Here is a 20,391-nt window from a genome sequence, read left to right on the forward strand (position 1 = left end):
AGGGAGGGAGGGAAGAATGGAGCAATTGAGGGAGATGGGTTGTTCTGTCTCTTCTCATGAATAATGGAGGTCAGTGCTTTTCCCTCCATGTATCTGTGGTGTCGCAGGCTGAAGATGAAGCTACAGATCAGATGGAAAACATTAAGACGAGGCAGCTGAACACAAGCCCAACAAACTATACAACACATATTTGCCTTTTATTAAAATAGATGTTCTGGTTTACAGGTATGTAGGTACGCATATTAATGTGTTGACGTATGTTTACATGTTTAGGTAATTTATTAATTATCATTTTAGAAACCATCATTGTTGTTGTTGTAGAAGCTGATGGCTTTCTGCTCATGTGCGGGGGTTTGACGAGTGACGAACTATGTTCAAAAACAATAAAGAAAAGTGATAAAAAAAGGACTTAATATTTGACTTCTTCTCTGCTGATATAATTACTGTGACTTTGGTATTTACCTGAGAAGCTCTGGTGATACAGGAAGTGTCTCCTTACACAGTGAAATTAAACTTTAAGTCAAAAAGATGTACATGTGAGTTTTGGACCAGGCATCATGTCCCAGATTACTGTATTAAAAAAACATCTGGTAGCAAAATACAAAAATAGAGTAGACGGATCTAAAATTAAACAGAGTCAACATGAAGCCATCAACGAGCTGCCTCCAAGTATTAAAGACCCGGAGAAATGAGCTTTTTATCCTCACGTTTGCACGTCTGATGGAACAACAAATCCCCGGGAGGATCTGTGTCTCCAATGAAGCCTCAGCTCTAAATGCTTCAGTAAAACACAGGTGCGATGTGTTTTTACCTTCAGTATTAAGATGCTGTGAGGTCTGAGCACAGTCACTGTGATCTCAGCTGGGCCTTTCAAAATAAGACACAAATACAAACAAAGACTAAAAACAGCAAAAGACGTCGAAATTAAAAATAAGACACTGGTTTCAAAACCGTCACAGTGTTTCACAAAATGATTCCTTATCATTTGATTATTTGCTTTTTTTTAAATGAAGATGAAGAGCTGGTTGAGACTCATCGCTCACAGCTGTTAATAACGAGACACTTTGTCCATTAGGTGTAATGAGACTGTCACTGTCTGGACATCTGGTAAATAATGACAAGCAGCACGGACAGATGTCAAACACGCCTCAAGGATTTTATAAAGTTTCTTTGTGGATCTGGGCTCAACCTGATGAACCAGGATGATGATGTTTATATTAACTGATGACAGTGATGGCCGACAGCGTGGCTGTGAATGTCTGAGAAAACTCTTTCTTCTCTTCCTCTTCTCAAATACACAAAACCTGAGGAACTGTGAACTGAACCAAATCTGCTTCCTGTCTGACATCACTGAGATGATGTGCTTACTGTAGGTGTCACAGCACTGAGCTATGATACACCTGCGTGTGTGTGTGTGTGTGTGTGTGTGACAGCATGTGAACATTTTAAAGTATTAACGATCCAGGAGAACAAGAGTGAAAATCGGGGTCACCGCTCGGTTACCTGTCACTGTCTGTTAGAGTAACAACTTCAAACACACACTGACACACATCTGAGTCTCAGTAACACTACACACAAAACACACACACACACACACACACACACACACACACAGTCACATACATTCACATCATCATGGTACACACACACACACACACACACACACACACCTTTGTTCTTTTATGGAGGCGAACACTCAGACGACTCTTTGCTGATACGACGTCACAGATTTCGACATTTCACAGCATTTTACCTTCAGCCACTAATAATTACTGCTGTTTAAATGAATCATATTCGTTTTAAAAATCCCAGCGAATTATGTGAGGAACAGCTTCATTGTTCTGATTTCCTCCTCAGCTGTGGTTTGTGTTAGAGGAGAGAGAGGAGGCGTCAGTGTCCTCTGAGTGTCTGGAGCTGAGCAGCAGTGTGGTCTCTGGTAAGAGAAGCCACCGCGCTTTAAAAGGTCACATATTTAATATTTAATTCCAACAGAAGCCATTTGTCCTGCTTAAATGTCCCTGAGCAAGACAAACAACCTCTGCTTCCTAACTCACTGTAATGTGCTCTGCAGAGGCATCAGCTCACTGCTCTACAACAGGACGGCTCTCGGAGCCAAAGCATCAACCCTGATAATCATTTATTAAAACAACTTACAGCAACAGAACTTCACACAAAAAACTGACTGTGAGAAAACAAGACCTTTAATCAGGATTTTAAAACCTCCGAAGGTTTTGAATTGAAATGATTTATGATTATTAATGAATTCCTTCACACAGCAGCCAGAGGACCGGAGACACCAGAGCAGAACTACAGGTGCGTCACACTTCTCTCATTCCTCCACAGCGACCACAACACAATGTGCCCGGAGGTCAGAGCGAGTCCACGTGGTTCATTCAGGTTTTAGACACACTGACATGAGCAGGACCCGACTGGACCGGGTATAATGTGGCCCTTGGGACCCGCGTCTCCATTACATGAAACCAGGGAAGCGATGGTTTCAAATTTTCACAATCGTGTTATTGTGGCCAAAAATATTAAATACATCATGATTCTGCAACTTTAATGAGACACTGAGATGAAACAATTAAACCTAAAAAACACTCAAACATGAACCATGTTCATTATATCAAGTGATAAATAAAGTCAAACACCATAAATATGCGCACGCACACACACACACACACACACACACACACACACACACACACACACACACACACACACACACAGAGCTTCTAACTCACCACTTCCAGATCTCCTTCTCCGGGCAGTTTGCGGTTGTCTGCGTTGTTTTCTCCTCTTCCTCCTCCGTCGTTGTGGCTGTTCGCCTCCTTCTCTTTCTGCTCAAAGTACTCGAGGAAGGACGGCTTCGCCGGCTGCATCGTCTCGTCTCTCCCTGTAAAACAAACATTTACTTTATCACAGCTGATTCAACGTTAATGTGAAACACGAGCAGACTCTTATACTTTCTGTCACAGTGCCACTGAAGCCTGGCCCCACCTGTACATGGGCCCCACCTGTACATGGGCCCCACCTGTACATGGGCCCCACCGGTACATGGGCCCCACCTGTACATGGGCCCCACCGGTACATGGGCCCCACCTGTACATGGGCCCCACCTGTACATGGGCCCCACCTGTACATGGGCCCCGCTGCCGTCCTCTCAGGAGGATGTAGCAGATGAAACACTCTCTGCCTTCACACAGACACTCAGCTTCTAACTGCAGTTTTCTTCTGCAGCCGTGAAAATCTCCAAGACGGTGGTGAATATATTTTTAGAAGCATTGTACTGGGGAGTGTCCGATTGATCGGCCGCCAATCACGATTGCCTGATTTTCATTAAAAACGTGATCAGTGGATCAGAATTATTGCTTCTAGTTAGTGATGGCCTTCAAAGCGATCACCTGTGGTTAATACTCAGGTGTGTGGCCCCGCCTCACGACAGGCCGCCAAAACTAAACAACATGTCAGCAAGTGGAACTTTTACAAAGTGTGAGACACTGATACAACAAACGCCATCTGCAAGGCAGGTAAAGGTGATCAGTATCAGCCGATCGCACTCATAGATGATCGGTATGTGATCGCCCCTTCATCGTACATCTACAGTCAACAATCTCTCACTGCACCATCTCTGCAGCTGCTCCTCCAGGCTACAAGACGCTGCAGCTACAGTTAGTAAAGGGAGTGGGGAGGGGGCAGGAGCAGAGCAAACATGGTTTTACCCGTTCTGTGTGAACAGAACCAGTGACAGCAAACACACCTTCACTAAAGGCCAGATACAGGCCGGGTGGGAACTCTGTTCTAACTCCACAGTTAAAGCAACACTCGTCCATCATGAGACAGTGAGTTACCGAGCTGCAGCTTTACAGTGTGATGTCGCCGAGTCAAACACAACAATCACTTTTCAGTGTGTAGCTCCATATGAGCACAATCAGTCCACAACTGGATATAATATCAATATTTTACAACTTAGACAAGACTTTTTAACACGTCTAACACCTTCTTTCTTCTTTTTATTGATGTTTTTTTCAGATTTTTTCTTAAAGCTGAATTAAAAAAAAAACATAATAAAAATGAAATCTACAGTTTAATCACAAACGTGCCACAGACAACACGAACAAATGTGCTCTCCTTGATTCTGTATGATAATGAATGGGACATAATAACAGTGGGAGTGATGATGTGTGTGTGTGTTGTGTGTGTGTGTGTGTGGATGAAGACAACATGAAAGTGTGAGTGTGTGTGGAGCTGCTGAGACTTCACTGCTTCACTGGACAAACCCTCGTCTGTAATTTTGCCCAGATGAGTCGAGCAGATCAGTTCAGCTGCTCGACTCACGGCTTTAACAATCTGTTGTGGTGTAACTGCAGTCTCCACTCCTACAGCACAGACACATCGAGCGTGATCACATACAGCCGCACTGTGAGCGCTGTGAAAACACTTGCTCCTAACAATCCATGCTCTTTATTGTTTTGTGGTTTTATGTAAAAAACTTTCACAGATTCAAAGCCACATGTTGCTCCTCTCCTCTCTGCTTTATATCAGCAGGTAAAATAAATCTGTGGCCAATTATCAGGTTGTAAACATGGACAGGTAATTACTGGAACTTTATCATTCTCTCTCTCTCTCTCGCTCACACACACACACACACACACACACACACACACACACTTTTTCCACTCATTTATTAAGTTTCTTCCTTTTATCTGTATGAATCTAATATGATCTAATATCTAATGTGAATCATCTGCTCAGTATTCAGATTGATGTTTCTGTTTTGGTCATTAGTGGATGGGAAACTCAAAATGTCAGATTCATTTGGAGCTAATTTCCTGCCAAAACTTAACAAACAAAACAGGTTTTATAAATGCCGAACAAACACAGTGTGAAACACCACTAACAAACGAATGCGAAAACAAAATGTTCCTATGAAACAGAAACACGACATATTTCTAAAAATCATGCTTCAGAAACAAAAACAAAAACGTATCACGGCTTTTGGCTCAACCTTTCCACTGTAACACCCTCCACGACAGCAGGTGGCGCTACGAGCCAGTTTAAACGCAGGTTGAGCCGAGCCGATTGAACCGCCACTGCCAAACGTTTATGACGGCGTTCTGTGAAGCTGTCGGAGACTGAACATCCTGCTGCTGCTTTCAACAGTTTTCAGCTCATTGTTTTGGTTCATTAACTGACTCTAACTCTGGTTTTGTTGACCAACCAGACTCCATCAATTTAGTAATTCTTCAAGAAGAAATGACAAATATTTGATGGTTCCTGGTTCTAAAATGTGAGAATTTGCTGCTTTTCTTGGTCGTACATGATAGTAATATTAATATTTTGGTGTTTTTTTAAACAAAACATCTGAGGATATAGTTTTCTGATGTTTTAAAGATCAAACGATTCATTCAGAAAAGGATGTTGGTTGCAGCTCTGATGGTAAATTCATTCACTTGCTGGAGGTGGATCTTAAGGTGTCTGCCTCCTGGTGGTTAAACTGCAACATTAAAAACACCTGTCATCAAACCTTTACAGTGTATTTGTCAGAACCTGATAGTCACCAAGCAGGTATTTATGCTGTGTGTATTCTTAGCTTGGTAAAGAAGATTAATGCAGAGACAGTAAGACGTTAGCTCACTTTAGCATTCTCCTATATCTCATCACCGATCTTGTGGCTCTGTGGTTTGTTTTCATTCTTTCCGCGGCGAGGTGCCGCCGCTCTGGATGACGCTGCCAAGAACACGGAGCTTGGAGAAGTCATTGTTCGAGGAAACCAGCAGCGGTTTTTCCCAATATGGAGTTTTTTCAACATCAGATGACAGAAGGTCGGACACATAAAAATCCATGATCCAATGTGTCTTTGATTCCAGTTTGTTATCTGGTGTTGTCGGGTAACTGGAGCAATTATCTGGCAGGTCAGAGACTCTTTCCAACTGCGCTTCATACTCCTATAAACTGTGACCTGCTGTGCTTTGTTGGTTGCTATGCCGACCCCATGTGGAGGCAAGCAACCGTGGCGAGCAGCGTTTCCTGTGTCTTGTGTTTATATACTTCTGGATGTACACGCTCTGATAGAGTCTGTGTTGGGAACTTATTCCTGTGATGACTCGCATCACAACTGTATCAATGACACACGTCTTCAAGAGGAAAGGTCAAAGGTGAAGAAGCCCACGCAGTGATTAAAGTGGGATGATCGATGCAGAAACAACCGCAACGAGTTCTTCATCGAAGATCTTCACAATCTCAGGAACGTGAACGCAGCTCGACCAGCGGCCAGATGCATAAAACTCAGACTCAAACTATGTGTAACGTAACAACATAACACAAAACCAGAATTATGAATTATTTTCATCAGGATTATAAAACCGTGCGTTCGCATCTCAGATTGGCGGATGTGAGCGAGCCTCGTTTCACTCCCTCATTTAGCCATAAACGGATGAAGACGTAGAAAGAAGAAGAATTTCACTGATTGTGAAACTGAAGTATTTTACTTTACTTTTATTTTTTTAAACCGTGTGTTCAGATGGTCAAAGGAATGAGTTTATAAATGCTAATTCATAAACATGTTGTACGCATCATTGATGCTTCAGGCCCCAGGATTCTTCCTAAAAACTACCAACATGAGAAAGTGTGAGACCGGAGTATTCAACGAGCTCAGGCTCCACCTGAGTCTCTGAAACATGATTTTTCACTTTAAACTTCAGCCTGAGACAAAAACATGAAGTTGAGTTCTCTGACTCGCCAGGACTCAACAAACATGCGGGACACTTGCTATACTTCACTTTACATGGTGCTGGTCCAATTTTAATGGAGCTCAGTTTAAATGTTTTATAACACATTTTAAATAAACTACATTTTTGAGCAGATTCTTCAACACACTGACCCACGACATGCACATCGAGTCTGAACCACCTGCCATGTGGTCGGTGAGGAAGGAAACTTACACTTGACAAACCAAAGTGAACAACAGAACAAAAACATCATGAACTGCGTCCGCTGCGTGAACGAAGGACAATGAGAAGAAATGTAGAGAGAGAAGTTGCATGAATTTCTTTACTTGACCTTTTCTCAGCCTGAAAGTGAATCTTGTGTTTTTCAGTAAACAGCGGAGAGATGAGGAGACGAGGGGAGCTGAGTGACGCACCATGATTCATGAGATAGCTTCAATTTTGTCATTAATTTAAGCAGCTCAGTCGCTGCCTTTTTCTAATGAATAGATTCTCGTGACATTTAGGGCCTTTGTCATTTTTCCACATTCTGATAACAGATGGAGAGGAAGGAAAAGAAGAGGGAGTGCTCGGATCGTTTTACTGGAACGTGAACTAAAATGATTTTATTTCAGTTGGGTGATTAATTATAATCCCTGCACAGACACTGAAGGTCGAAGATGCCGTCTGACTGTCCTGAGCCGCTCTGATCAGCTGATCAGCCAAAAAGACAAAAGAGTCATAAAAAGGTTTCTTCCATTAGTGTTTGTCACCCACTAACAAGCCCATTATTTGGCTCCATCTGCTCTGACACTGACCAGTCAGATGGAAAACCACCTCACAGCCGCCACATCACTGCAGGACGTCGACATGTTTGTGTTGACTGCAGATAAAAGAGTAGAAATGTTTTTTCTCGTGGCGGAGCTTTGTAGAAGTTTAAACCCGTAATGACTGAAATTTTTCTCACCTGTGAGCAGCGGGAACAAACTGTGATCACAGCATCACCTGTTATAAGATGATATGTTGAACTTGTTTGTGAATAAGTTACTTGTTTCTCCCCCGTGTTCAGCAGCAGGTAGAGAACAGGCTCTTTACAGCTGTTTCTCTGAAAACATCTGTCTGCTGCTGTCTGGCTCCAACAGTGAGTCAGTCCCCATAGACTCCCATGTTAAAATGTCCAACTTTACAGCAGAAATAAACATGTTTACAGCCTGGTACAAAAACTGTTTTGGTCTCTAGAGATAATTTCCTCCTTCATGACACCTGTTTATATAACTCACCTGTTTATAAAACTCACCTGCTTACATCTTTATTAAGGACTACAGTTATGGAGGATTGAGGGCGTGGCCTCTTGAGTGACAGGTGGGTGAGTTTATGCCTGCACACAGTCAGCTCCTCACAGGCCCCTCCTCTTTGCCCATATTTTGATTAACTGGGAGTTAGGGGCGGAGTCAGTCTCTGCCAAGATGGTGACGGTGTAGCAGCTCACGCTGAGCTTCAAAACCGCTCTTCAGAAAACTGTGGGTGACGTCACAGAGACTGCGGCCATTTGTCTAAGGTCTGCACAGATAAGCAATAAGCTGAAACTCACTATAAAGCTCTGTGAAGCCGAGGGAGCTGCAGGTTCATCACTGCCAGAGACTCCTTTTACAGGGTCACATTGTTATACGACACACTGTTATATATTTAAAAATAGCTATATATATACTGCAGCTATTATACCTGCTGTAAAGTGATACTGGACTCTACAGTATCCAAAGTCAATCAGATCAAATTTGCTAATTTGTTTTAACAAGTAAAACTACAACATTTCCCTCAGTGGGATTAAAGTCTGTTAATGTCTTGGTCACAGAAACGCTGCAGCCTCTAAAACCAGCCTGAAAACAACAGGTTTAGGAGAGTAAAGGTTTTACACAGTTTGAATTGAAGTTGAAGGCCGAACCGGCTCTGGAGAGGACTGCCATCTGCTCCTGCAACTTCCCCAAAGAAAAACAAAAAGAAAAACAAAATCAAACTTTAATGAAGCTCAGAGCTGTGAGAGCTGAGCAGGTACAGAGAGCTGCTAGATCATTTTAACTAGAGCTCTTAGAAAGACGGAACCAGAAAGTACACTATTGTTTTTAAAGACTGCGTTTGCAAAGTTCACTGTGCTGTTTGCACTTGCAGCTTTACAAGAAAAAGAGAGCTAAAGACTCTCGAAGTGTAAATGTTAAAGTGTAATGTCACTGTGTCGAGAGAGCGACGCATCTAAACATCTGAACTTTGTTGAGGCTCAAAGGTGGAAAAACCTTTAAATTATTAATATTAAGGCAACATAAAGGTTCACAAGAATTTCAAACAACAAATGTATGAATCACCTCACTGCCGTTCATGTAGAGACAGAGGAAAAGGTTGTAACTGCATCTAACTTCTGTCTTTTGCTGCTGTTTCTGTCTGTGCCTCGGTTTGTGTTTTATTGCTGGAGGAAGCAACAAAAGAAGAAAAAGGCTTTAAAATAAAACCCTGAAATGATCTCATGAGCTCAGCTGTAATAAATGTCTGAGCTGATATTTTAAAACAGCACTTTACTACTTCCCTCAAAAGACCTTACTATTGTTTTTTGGCATAAAACTCAGATCCTGTGACTTTAAATTTGAAGAAACAGCTGCTGTCGGAAAGATTTCAGAGATCTGTGACAACAGAACGGACTGAGACGATTCAACAATTTATCTGTGCTTTAAATATTGAACTGTATTGTTGGTGAGTCTGAGTGAAGGGTTTAGGCGCTGACCATGAACCACGACGTCTCTGGTTCAAAACGCTGAGTGTGAACTTTGTCGAGGCTCAGAGAGGTGGGAGACGCCTCTACATGAAGAATTAGATATCTCTGCTTCTTCTGCAGTGGATCTGTGTGTTATTGTTGGACATCATCACCTTATAGCAGCTCCATGGAGAACCTCTTACTGTTTGATTCTGACAGACTGACATCAAAATGTAACTTCAACCATTTTAAAATAAATCAAACAGTTTCTCTAAATAAACTCCAGACTCAGTGTGACATCAGAATATCTACGTCTTTGTCTGAAATTGATGATTACTCCTCACATCGATGTGTATTCTGGACTTTATACAACAGATTATACAACACAGAAAGTAGACTTCTTTTAAAATTCATCACAAACTGGTAAAACTGTAGATATCTGAAGTGATATCAGTATGTTTTTATTCCTCCCCTGGTCCGTCCGTCCGTCTCATTCTCGTGGACACGATATCTCAGTAACGCCTCGACAGAACTTCTTCAAATTTGGTGCAAACATCCATGAGGACTTGAGGATGAACTGATTAGATGTTGATGGTCAAAGGTCAGAGGTCAAGTTCGTGGTGCGTAACAAAACACTTTTTATCCATTACTGAAGCCTTCACACAGCAATTATAACAATGTTCCACATAAATGGTTCATAGTTTCTGTGACTGTGGATAAACAGAACTGTAATCTGAAACTGGTCTGTGTGGAGGAGCGATACAACCATGACGCGGCCGTTCTAGTTTCCTTTGTAATAAATTAATGAAAACGAAGAAAACCTGAGTAAAAAGAATCAATAACAGAAATGAGAAATCATTCGACTAATTGTTTCAGCTCTAATGTCATCTCCAAAACACATCTAAACACTAAGTGGACCAAAGACGTGTTTTGAGCACTGATGGAGGTTTTATTGGTGGATTCTGGTTTTAATATCCTGCCGGTAACATTAACATATCGGCCATTTAATAAATCCTGACTCTGAGTGAGTCGGAGAAGCGGCCAGACGACAATGAGCGATGAGAGCGACAGAGAGGTTTCTAACATGGATTCAAGTGACTGAGGGTTAGTGGCTAATTAGTGTGAATTAAAAGGCTTTTTATTATTCAGTGCCATTACGAGAGTATGGATTTCTGATCTAATACCTTATCCTGAACCTCAGGGCCCCTCAGCATCAGACCATGGTCATTAATTTGGGACACACACACACACACACACACACACACACACAGGCCGATATACACACAACTTTGTCCAAAAACACACAGACATTCAAGCTCAGGCATAAAAGGACACAACAGAGAAATACACACTCACACAGACACACAACTGAAGGATATTGGGGTACTAATGTAATTATAAACTCTAAATGTTCCTGTGTTAATGCAGTTTAAACTGCCAGCAGTGGAGATCCATGCTAACTCAATAACAGGACATCAGACAGGAGACAGTGTGTGTGTGTGTGTGTGTGTGTGTGTGTGTGTGTGTGTGTGTGTGTGTGTGTGTGTATTTTTTTTTCATATACATATCTATACTGTCAAGTACCCATGTTTATATATATATATATATATATAAACACATACATACACACAAATGCACCCATATCCAAACATATACACACCCATGTACGTATATATGAATACAAAAATGAATAAAATTAAATGTATTATTAATATATATTAATAATAAATAAAAGGCTTTGATATTTCATATTTAGAATTAAACCTACAGTTTCATGTTTACAACTGAAATCATCTTGTTTAACATGAGCTGCCTGTATAATTACTCAACTACCTTTGAGGAAGGTTCATATCTGCTGTGTCATCTTAATGTCTCAAATGTGTCGTCATGTCTGAATGAAGCCGTGAGGAACATGAACATCTGTCTGACCAAAAACCATCAAGTTAACAGAGAGATAACGTCGGCCATGTTGCATCATCAATGTCTGAAACTTTAGTTACTGTGTGTGTGACTGTCACACGTGTCTATGTTTACATCAGCATCATTAAAAGGTGTGGAGTCCCCCTGTCTGCTGTTACTCTGCAGATGCTCATCCCCATCACTTCTGACTATTCTGTGTGTTTCAGCAGGAGACTACAGGGCGGGAAATCACCCCTGTCACCATCAAGATGCTGCTTATTCCCTCCAGGGGCTGTTAACGCTGCCACACTCCCGTGGATGCAACATAAATCTCATGAGATGTGGTGTAGCTTGTAGGAGTTGTGATATCATGACGTAATCTCACACAGTCGCTTTGTTTTCATCAGTGAAGCACAACAAGTGTTCTGGTGGTGGTTAGACAGAAAACACACACACACACACACACACACGCGCGCGCTGTAGTCTCACTGGGGTTAATTCTTTGCGTATAAAAACAAACACATAAAACACACCTACAGACTGCCAGCACTGATGAACACAGTCCAACTGTTACTGAGACTTTTTCCAAAAGCTTTAATACATCCAACGCCTACAACTCCCACACTGCAATAAAAAAAAGACTCCAACAGGTTGAAGCTGCACCATCATATCTCTGAATAAATGACACCCAGGCACAAGTTAATGTTTTCATTGCATGAAGTGGAATCCTGACACGAGTCTGTTGCCCTTCAAACACACTCCTCACCCTCAGACCGTAGACCAGGGGTCTCCACCCTGTTTTACTCTGACAAATACTGACAAAACAAAAGGGGCTGAGAGCTCCTCATGTCTGATATTACTGGTCACATTTATTCACATATCGTATCAAAACACTCAAACTGATCTCCAAAACCAATCAGATGAATAGGATCATTTATCAAGTCATCAGATATCTATATTCAAAACTCACATTTTGTACCAAAGACATGTGAAACTCTGAGTTGTTCAGTCAGACCTGAACACAGACATGAAAACACCACTGCAAATAACTGTCTATAAATCTGAGGGTAAACCAGAGAAAATAGAAGCTCGTCAGTCAGTGATCAGAGATAGTTCAGTACATCCGATGGTACAAAACAAACAGGAAGTTAAAAGTGATAATTCAGTTCACTTCATTCTCCAAAATGTAAACAAACATGAGCCTAAAAAAAAGTTCAAGTTGAAGCCCAAAGCTTCACTCACTTCAGTTTGTATCTGCTGTGTTATCAGAGGAGTTGCTATCACTGCATGTCGCCTACAGCTGATCTGATGTAAACAAACCTGACAGTAACTCGTTTGACTGACAACTGACACAACTGCATTTACTGAAGTCTTGTTGCTTAAAGTCTGAACTATGCATCCAGGGTTTGACTGGAGATCTCTGCCACTGACCACATGTCCAGGTAGTTACAGTGATGACGTTAATCTGTCCTTCCACTGTGTCCTCTGATGTCTGCACTATAATAACAAACACATGACAACAGAGCAGCAAACACACCAGGTGTTGCTGCAACTGGTCACCTGGCTAACTGTAGATTGAGGGATCCTTCATTAACATGTAAAGTTAACGGTTTCTACAAAAGCTGCTTCAGTTTAATTTAAAAACACTCCTGTGCAGAACAGATCTCAGGACACTTTAACTCTATATTTAAAGACCTTCCACTTCTTTGCTCCTTTACTGACGTCTGTGATTCTGTGTTTTGTCGTATGTTCGGTTGTGTTGTTTTTCTTTCTCTCTGTTGAAAGAGATCTTAAGTCAAAGAGATTATCACACAGGTTCTTTACAGGTTCTTAGGTTTTTCAAAATTCACATTATGAATTTAAAGTTACTGTATTTACCATTAAAACAGTGAGAGAGTGAAACTTCTACTGAGTGAAACAGTGGTATCAACCACTTCATCAGATGTTTGAAGGAAACTTCCTGATAGTAAATTTAGACATTACTGATTTACAGGTTGACGACCCAAAATGCATCACTCTCTCTGAGAATAACAGGGAAACTCACAATAACACTGAATGGTGAATCTCGTTGACCGTCAGGCCACTGAAGGAGCGTCTAAGAGACGCAGCTCACGGCCAAACGGAGAAGCAGCAGAGCTCAGGCGTCCATGACCTTTAATCTACAGATTCTTTACCACTAACAAACATTATTTATTAAAACAGTGAGAACGGAAATACAACTTTTAAAGTCATTAGATGCTGTTGTTCATTTCCTGCCCTTTAGCTCATCTGCAAGATAATGTACAGTCTGACACACACACACACACACACACACAATGATCCACCAGTTCCTTGCTGTGTGTGTGATGGTCACACTGCGCCCTCTAGTGGATAAAAAACCAACAGCTGTTTCATGATTTTGATGATTCATGGATTTTTTGTCTCTTTATTTTTTTCCCATATTTGAGAAAATAAAAGGGGAAACTAATGAAACACAAAAACATTTAGTGTCAGTGATGATAATGAGGAATGTCGTGCCGCTGTTCTAACCCTTTACCTCTGGATAACTGTTCAAATAGTTCCTCATCTTTGAGTCCCTCTGACTCTGTTTTCAGAAGCGTTGAAGCCAATTCCTCCTCCCACTGTCAGACGTGTCGACCTGTGTATGTGTAACACACCTCGACACGTGTGGAAGTGCATCTCTGGATGATTCGTCACCATCATAATCTTCACTATAGAATTCAGGCCTGTGCAATAATAGTCAAAAAATGTACCTCGACTGATTTCAAGCTTCGGCTTGATTCACGATTTCAATTTATTTTTTTCAGCATATAGTGACTTTATGCACAGGACATGCACCACCTGCTGGACTCTCATCATTACGTGTATTTATAAATATCATATCATCCCATTCAGCTGTAGACTGTCACCAGACTGTAACTATCACAGTTTCCGACTCACTTTTCATGGTCCCGTCCACTTCCTCGTCCTCGTCGTCAGAGTTGATCACCATGGTGCCCAGCTGCAACTGCATGGTTCCCGTGTCCTCGTGTTCGATCATAGTCCGTGTCGTACCGCTAGGCGAACCTGCTGAACCAGCAGCCCGGATGGTCCCCGAGTCTCCGGTCCCCGCCCGCACCATTGTCCCGTGGTCGACGTCATCGTCGTCCTGAAACACAAGCAGAAAGTGATGCGTTACTTCACATGGATCACTGAACTGTGACTGTGATTACTACCAACAGAAAATATGATTTTATTTGTTTATGTTATGATGTAGTGCGTAATGTTTTGACCACTACTGCAGCAGAGGATAAGGAGAGGTCATGTCTGTACCGAGTTGTCATCATCCTCCGCATCCTGCTCCCTCTGCTCCGCCTCCTCTTGTTTCTTCAGTTTGATCTCCATGGCGTCTGTGATCAGGGCTTGGAGGACGGCGCTCTGCTTGGCTGACTTGATAAATGGATGCTGAAGGGACAACAAACATGAGAGAGAGAGAGAGAGAGTGAGGGAGAGAGAGAGAGATTGACTGACTGATGAGAAAAGAAACGTGACAACACATTTTCTATTTTCCTGACCAACATAAATATACAGTCACTGAGCCAAAGTCAATGTGCCGTCATATAGAAAATATACAAATATAAATATACAAACTCAAATTTAAATAGACATAATACACGACTAAGACTTAACAAATAGTGCAACATGTCATTTGTAATTATAAGTTGCTCAAGTGGTGGAGACATTGAATTACTGCACAAGGTAAAATATGAAAGCAGCAGATAAAAAGTGCTGAATATATTCACTCAGTCTGTCTTTGTTTGTTTATAGAGACTGTTCATGCACGTGTGTCACTGTTACTTCAGGTTCAGCAGCAGGTTTACGTAGTTACCTGTAACAGCTTCGTGGCCGTCGCCCTGTTCTCCGGGTTTTTCACCAAACACTGTTTGACAAAGTCTTGAAACGCCGACGACCACAGGTTTGGGTTCCGAAACGTGGGAGGAGGGTTGGTGGGAATCATGAAGATGGCCTGGAGGAGGAAATGTAAGAATTCATTAACAAACATATGGTTCTTCTTTTTAACCTTTAAACACAAACACTTTCATTCACACACACAGACACTAAACACACTCGCTCACCCTCATTGGGTGAATGTCGGCGTAGGGCGGCTTCCCCTCAGCCATCTCTATAGCTGTGATTCCAAGAGACCAGATGTCGGCCACACAGTTGTAGCCGATCTCCTGTATGACCTCTGGAGCCATCCAGAACGGCGTGCCGATGACTGTGTTCCTCTTCGCCATCGTGTCCTGAGGAGGAGGAGAGAGAGAGAGGGATGAATATTCTTCCTCAGATGTCTTAAAATGAAAACACCAATGAGGAAAGAGAACTTCTTTACGGTCACAGACGAGCTGTTTAATGGACGCTTCTTGCTGCGTGTTTGAAATCTTCCAGACGTTATTGTGCTGTTAAGATGTGATCCTGCTCTTCTCCACTTATACCTCAACTTGTTGTATCAGCTGATACTGAGACCGCAGCGCTGTGGGGAATCTATCCTCTATTGATTTTAGTATCTGTCTTCATGTTTATTGTTTCTGAGTTGTAGCATCAGGTATTAGGTTAAAAAACAGAAAACTTAAATCTACCTGTTTGTATTTACCAAAAACAAAGACAGGAAGAAGTTTTTACTACATTTATCTATATAATGTAAATCTAAAGCCTAAATTACAGGCTGACAAATCCGCTGAAGTATTTTGGCATGAAGCCGTCATCATGTGTGACAGCAGTAACAGGATGCAGGATCCTCTTCCACTCCACAAACTGTACTATTTTATCTATGAACAAATAAACAAAAAGGAAAACGTGTGTGTGTATTTGTCCTGTGACATCAGGCCTAACAGGCTTTTTCACTTCAGATGTTTTGACACGTAACAGCAGGAAATAAAAGGTATAAATAATAAAATGAATGATGTCACAACCTTTTCCTACTATGACAGGCCCAAATATCTGCTGTGAAAAAGGTGAATACATCTAAACACACAGTGATTCTCTTTTCGTATTTCTTTCTTACTGTTAGTTGTCCAGCAACTCCAAAGTCGGCCAGCTTGGCCTGACCCTCCGTGTTCAGCAGGATGTTTCCTGCTTTGATGTCTCTGTGGATCTTCCTCATGAAGTGAAGATACTCCAGACCCTTCACAGTCGACTGCAGGATGGAGGCGATCTCTTCTTCTGTCAGCTGCAAGACGCACACACACACGCACACACACACACACACACACAGAGAGAGAGAGAGAGAGAGAGAGATAGAGAGATAGAGAGAGAGAGAGAGGCTTCAGTGTCTTTTCCCCTCTTTATGATACTCAATGAAGACACAAACAGAAACCACTCTGCTCTATATAAACGACTGTGTGTGTGTGTGTCTGAGTGTAACTTTACCGTCTTGTTGCGTATCCTGATGATATCAGACACTGATCCGGCTCCACAATATTCCATGACGATCCACAGGTCACTGTTCTTGAAGTAGCTGCCATAGTACCGCACCACATGAGGACTGAACACAGATGAAACTCTGTCACTTTTTATTCACTTCAGCGAGTTTAAAATTCATTTTGTTGCTGTCAGATAACACAACATGATCCTCCATGATGTGTGAAAACTCACTGTCTGAATGGGTTAAAATTGATCTACTTGTGATTATAATCATGACTCAGCTCTCAGACAATCAAGCAACTACAAACAAAACTACTCCAGTTTCTGGGCTTTTCCTCCACAACAACATGTTTGCTGAACTAAAGCTCCGGTGCAGTTTGGTTTTTATCACTTGTCCACAAACTTTCCCTCAGAAATTACAGAAAATGTCAGGAGCTACTTTTCTGTTGTGTTTGCTAACCTGCTGCTAAATGAAGAACAGCTGTTGCAGGGATGTGTGAATCCTAAAATGATTTGCACAGACTGAATCATAAGAGTTTGAGATTTCAATCAGTGTATAATTTGTCGAGGTTGTATAAAGCCTGAGTGTGTTAGAGACCTAAACACACTTACAGAAGCACTAGTGTCACACAAGTGGGACGGAGTATTTTAAAGTTTAAATACAAACTGTTAAAACAAAAAGAAGCAGATTCCATGAACAAAAATTCACATGACCCATAAATTATATTTAACACATTGATTTTTTTCACTAATTATTGTATAACAGACTTTAATATACTTTAATATCAGCACTAATATAAATGTACCAGCTGATAAACAGTGAAGCTTCTGGCATCACAGACGTAAACACTGTGATCTGTGACTCAGGACCTCATCACTCACATCGACTCTCAGCATCATGTAAACAAAGTGCTTTTACAGTGAAACTGAAACCTTGAAGCTCTGACTCTCTCTCCTTTATAAAATCGTACAAAGAAAAAACCAAAGCCAATGTTTTCATCACAAACGGCAGCGTGATGACTTTTTGTATTTACCATAAGAATAAATTTCCCCTCAAACTTTTTGTGACAACAGCGATCTGGTCTGGAGGAGTGGAGGCTGTTTGTTTATGGGAATCCCCCCAAAAAAACATGATCACAGCCTGTTTGTGATTCTTGTTTCCACCGAGGCTGAGAGCAACTTCGAGTCACTCTGGACAAAGATTAAAGTAGTGACTGTAAAGCTCCTAAATGTCATTTAACCAAACATATAATTTAAATAAAACAACAGGAGTCCAGCTCTCTGACAGCGGTCACACTCAGTGGTAAAGTACCTGTTACACTGCTGCATGATGGATATTTCCTTTATGATCTCCTGAAGATCCGACTCCACGGGAACCTGTTTGATGGCTACGATCTCCCCCGTCTCCTTGTAATTGGCTTTAAACACACAGCCGTACGACCTGCAGACACACACACACACACACACACACACACACACACACACACACACACACACACACACACACACACACAGGCTCAACGTGTTGTGGTCCAGATATCAGTTCACAGTAAAATGTGTCTGTTAAATATCTGAACTCTCTGTTAATTTAAACATAAAAGAAATACAAATTAAAATGATCTCAGATCAGATCAGATAAAAGCCTCCTCAGTATGGGCTCTCATAAGGGTCAAAAAGATTGTACGGTGATGTTCACAGATAACTCCTGAGTTTGCAGTTGTAAATCAGCCTTTATAAACCTGGAAAATGAATCTGTGCCTGTGAAGAACAGAAGCTGTATTATCTGTCAAATGTTAATTACAGCTAATTACACTGTTTTAGCACAAATTCTTCTTATTTCAGATTCCTCTGCCCGACTGAAACCAAACTGTATCTTAAACTCATATCTTTACATATTTCTCCACATATTTCCATAATTTGATTATATTTTAATATATATTATAGTATAAGGACATATTTTTATATTTTATGTGTATTTCTATCTTTATCTTTATAATATATATCTCCAGTATTATGGCTGAACGATATGCAAAATAAATCATATTGCGACTGCGACATGAGTCATGATTTTAGCTGGAAAGGCCATGGTCCCAAAAAAACATAAAAAATGATGATGATGTGATTTTTGTTTGTCTTGAACCAAACAAACATGTTCCTTTACGTGTGGAGAACATGATCTGTAGAACTAAAAAGCTTATTCCTCATCCTGTTGTGACACATTTTACCTTCATCAAAAAAACTGCAGCTCCTGATATTTGGATATTGCACTTGGCTTTAATGCAGTTGTGCAGCCCTAAACAGTGAACTGTAAAATATTTATTCTGGAAATTACTTCTTAAAAAGTGCAGGTTGTATGTTCAGTAACAGCAGAGATTGGTTTTGAATGGAGCAGGAGTTGTCAGGCCGGCAGGCTTCTTAAACTCTGTTCACAGTCAGTCAGTCAGTCAGTCAGTCAGTCAGTCAGAGAGAGCTGACCTCAAAGGTCTTTGTTAATCCAGTTTAACCTGCAGGACTTTCTGAGGCTTGTGCAACACGTTTTACAGGAAATAAATTCCTGATGAGTAAAATAAATGACGTCTTCACTGCAGAAACAGAATCACTGGTGTCACACAGAGTCATGACACCAGTGAAACCAAGGATGTGACTGATGGACAAGATGCACAAACTCATTTTATCAGGTCGAAACCTTCATCCTAAAGAAGATAAATAAAAAGATTTCATTCAAAACCAAAGGCCAACATTGACAACACTGTAGTCTTCAGTTATGCTTGTGTTTTGTTATGCCAGGATTTCTACGCATGAGCAACTAGAAGCTCGTCAGTCGTCAACATCTGTCGCCGTCGGCGTCCTGAAGCTGCTCTGGATTATTCTCTCATCGTCGTCTCACACCTTGACTTTGGTCTTTTTCAAACATCTAAAAATGCTGAAGAGCTCAAAGAGAGAGAGAGAGAGATTGTGTTATACTGCAGCCACACACACGCACACACCCACACGCACACACGCACACACACACACACTCCCACACCCACGCACACACACCCACACACACATGCACAGTCGCGTCAATCAGCCGCTGAGAACAGGAAGTGTGTTGAGACACAGGAAATGAAGAGGCAGTGTTTATGTTGATGGGCACCAGAGGAGGGGGCGGAGCTTCACGCTGACAAACAGGAGGAAGACACGAGGCGGGAGATCGACAGATAGACGGAAGGACAGAGGACGAGGTGTGGTCTCGTCTGTCAGGACTGAGTGACGCTGCTGTGACTCACCCTTCACCCAGCTTCTCCAGGACGTCAAACACTTCCTCCGGCTGCTTGGTGAGACTGTCCTCGCTCAGCTTCTTCAGCTGTCTGTAACCACGGAGACAGGAGACGTTAGGGAGATGGACGGACAAGAAAAAAAGTTCAACTGAAACTTCTTCATGTCAATACAGTACCTCAGGGTTCGGCTGCAGCTAATGATTATTTTCATTATTGATTAATCTGCCAATAATTTCCTGGATTAATGCAGAAGTCGTTTGGTCGACCAACCCAGAGTTAAAGCAAATCTCCCCAATTTTCTGTCAAACCATCAATTATCTGAAACAACTGATCGATTAATTAACAAACAAACTGCCTCAGCTCGGTCCCTCTCTCATTTTCA

The 20,391-nt window shown here is 41.5% G+C and overlaps 1 protein-coding gene across 1 annotated transcript in view; it reads right to left on the bottom strand.

The window, feature by feature from the left end:
• LOC111644289 (serine/threonine-protein kinase 4-like) overlaps nt 1-20,391 on the bottom strand; it is a 34,587-nt gene that overhangs the window by 6,288 nt on the left and 7,908 nt on the right. The window contains exons 2-10 of the mRNA XM_023393091.2: nt 20,019-20,099; nt 18,062-18,190; nt 16,756-16,870; nt 16,391-16,555; nt 15,462-15,629; nt 15,215-15,352; nt 14,659-14,790; nt 14,287-14,494; nt 2,745-2,896 (exon numbers count right to left, since the gene is read on the bottom strand). Coding sequence (XP_023248859.1) covers nt 2,745-2,896; nt 14,287-14,494; nt 14,659-14,790; nt 15,215-15,352; nt 15,462-15,629; nt 16,391-16,555; nt 16,756-16,870; nt 18,062-18,190; nt 20,019-20,099 — 1,288 coding nt within the window. The remainder of the gene's footprint in view (nt 1-2,744; nt 2,897-14,286; nt 14,495-14,658; nt 14,791-15,214; nt 15,353-15,461; nt 15,630-16,390; nt 16,556-16,755; nt 16,871-18,061; nt 18,191-20,018; nt 20,100-20,391) is intronic.

Source organism: Seriola lalandi, unplaced genomic scaffold, assembly GCF_002814215.2.
Source record: "Seriola lalandi dorsalis isolate HSWRI2012SDOR001 ecotype SW California unplaced genomic scaffold, Sedor1 jcf7180002054928, whole genome shotgun sequence".
Lineage (NCBI taxonomy): Eukaryota > Metazoa > Chordata > Actinopteri > Carangiformes > Carangidae > Seriola > Seriola lalandi.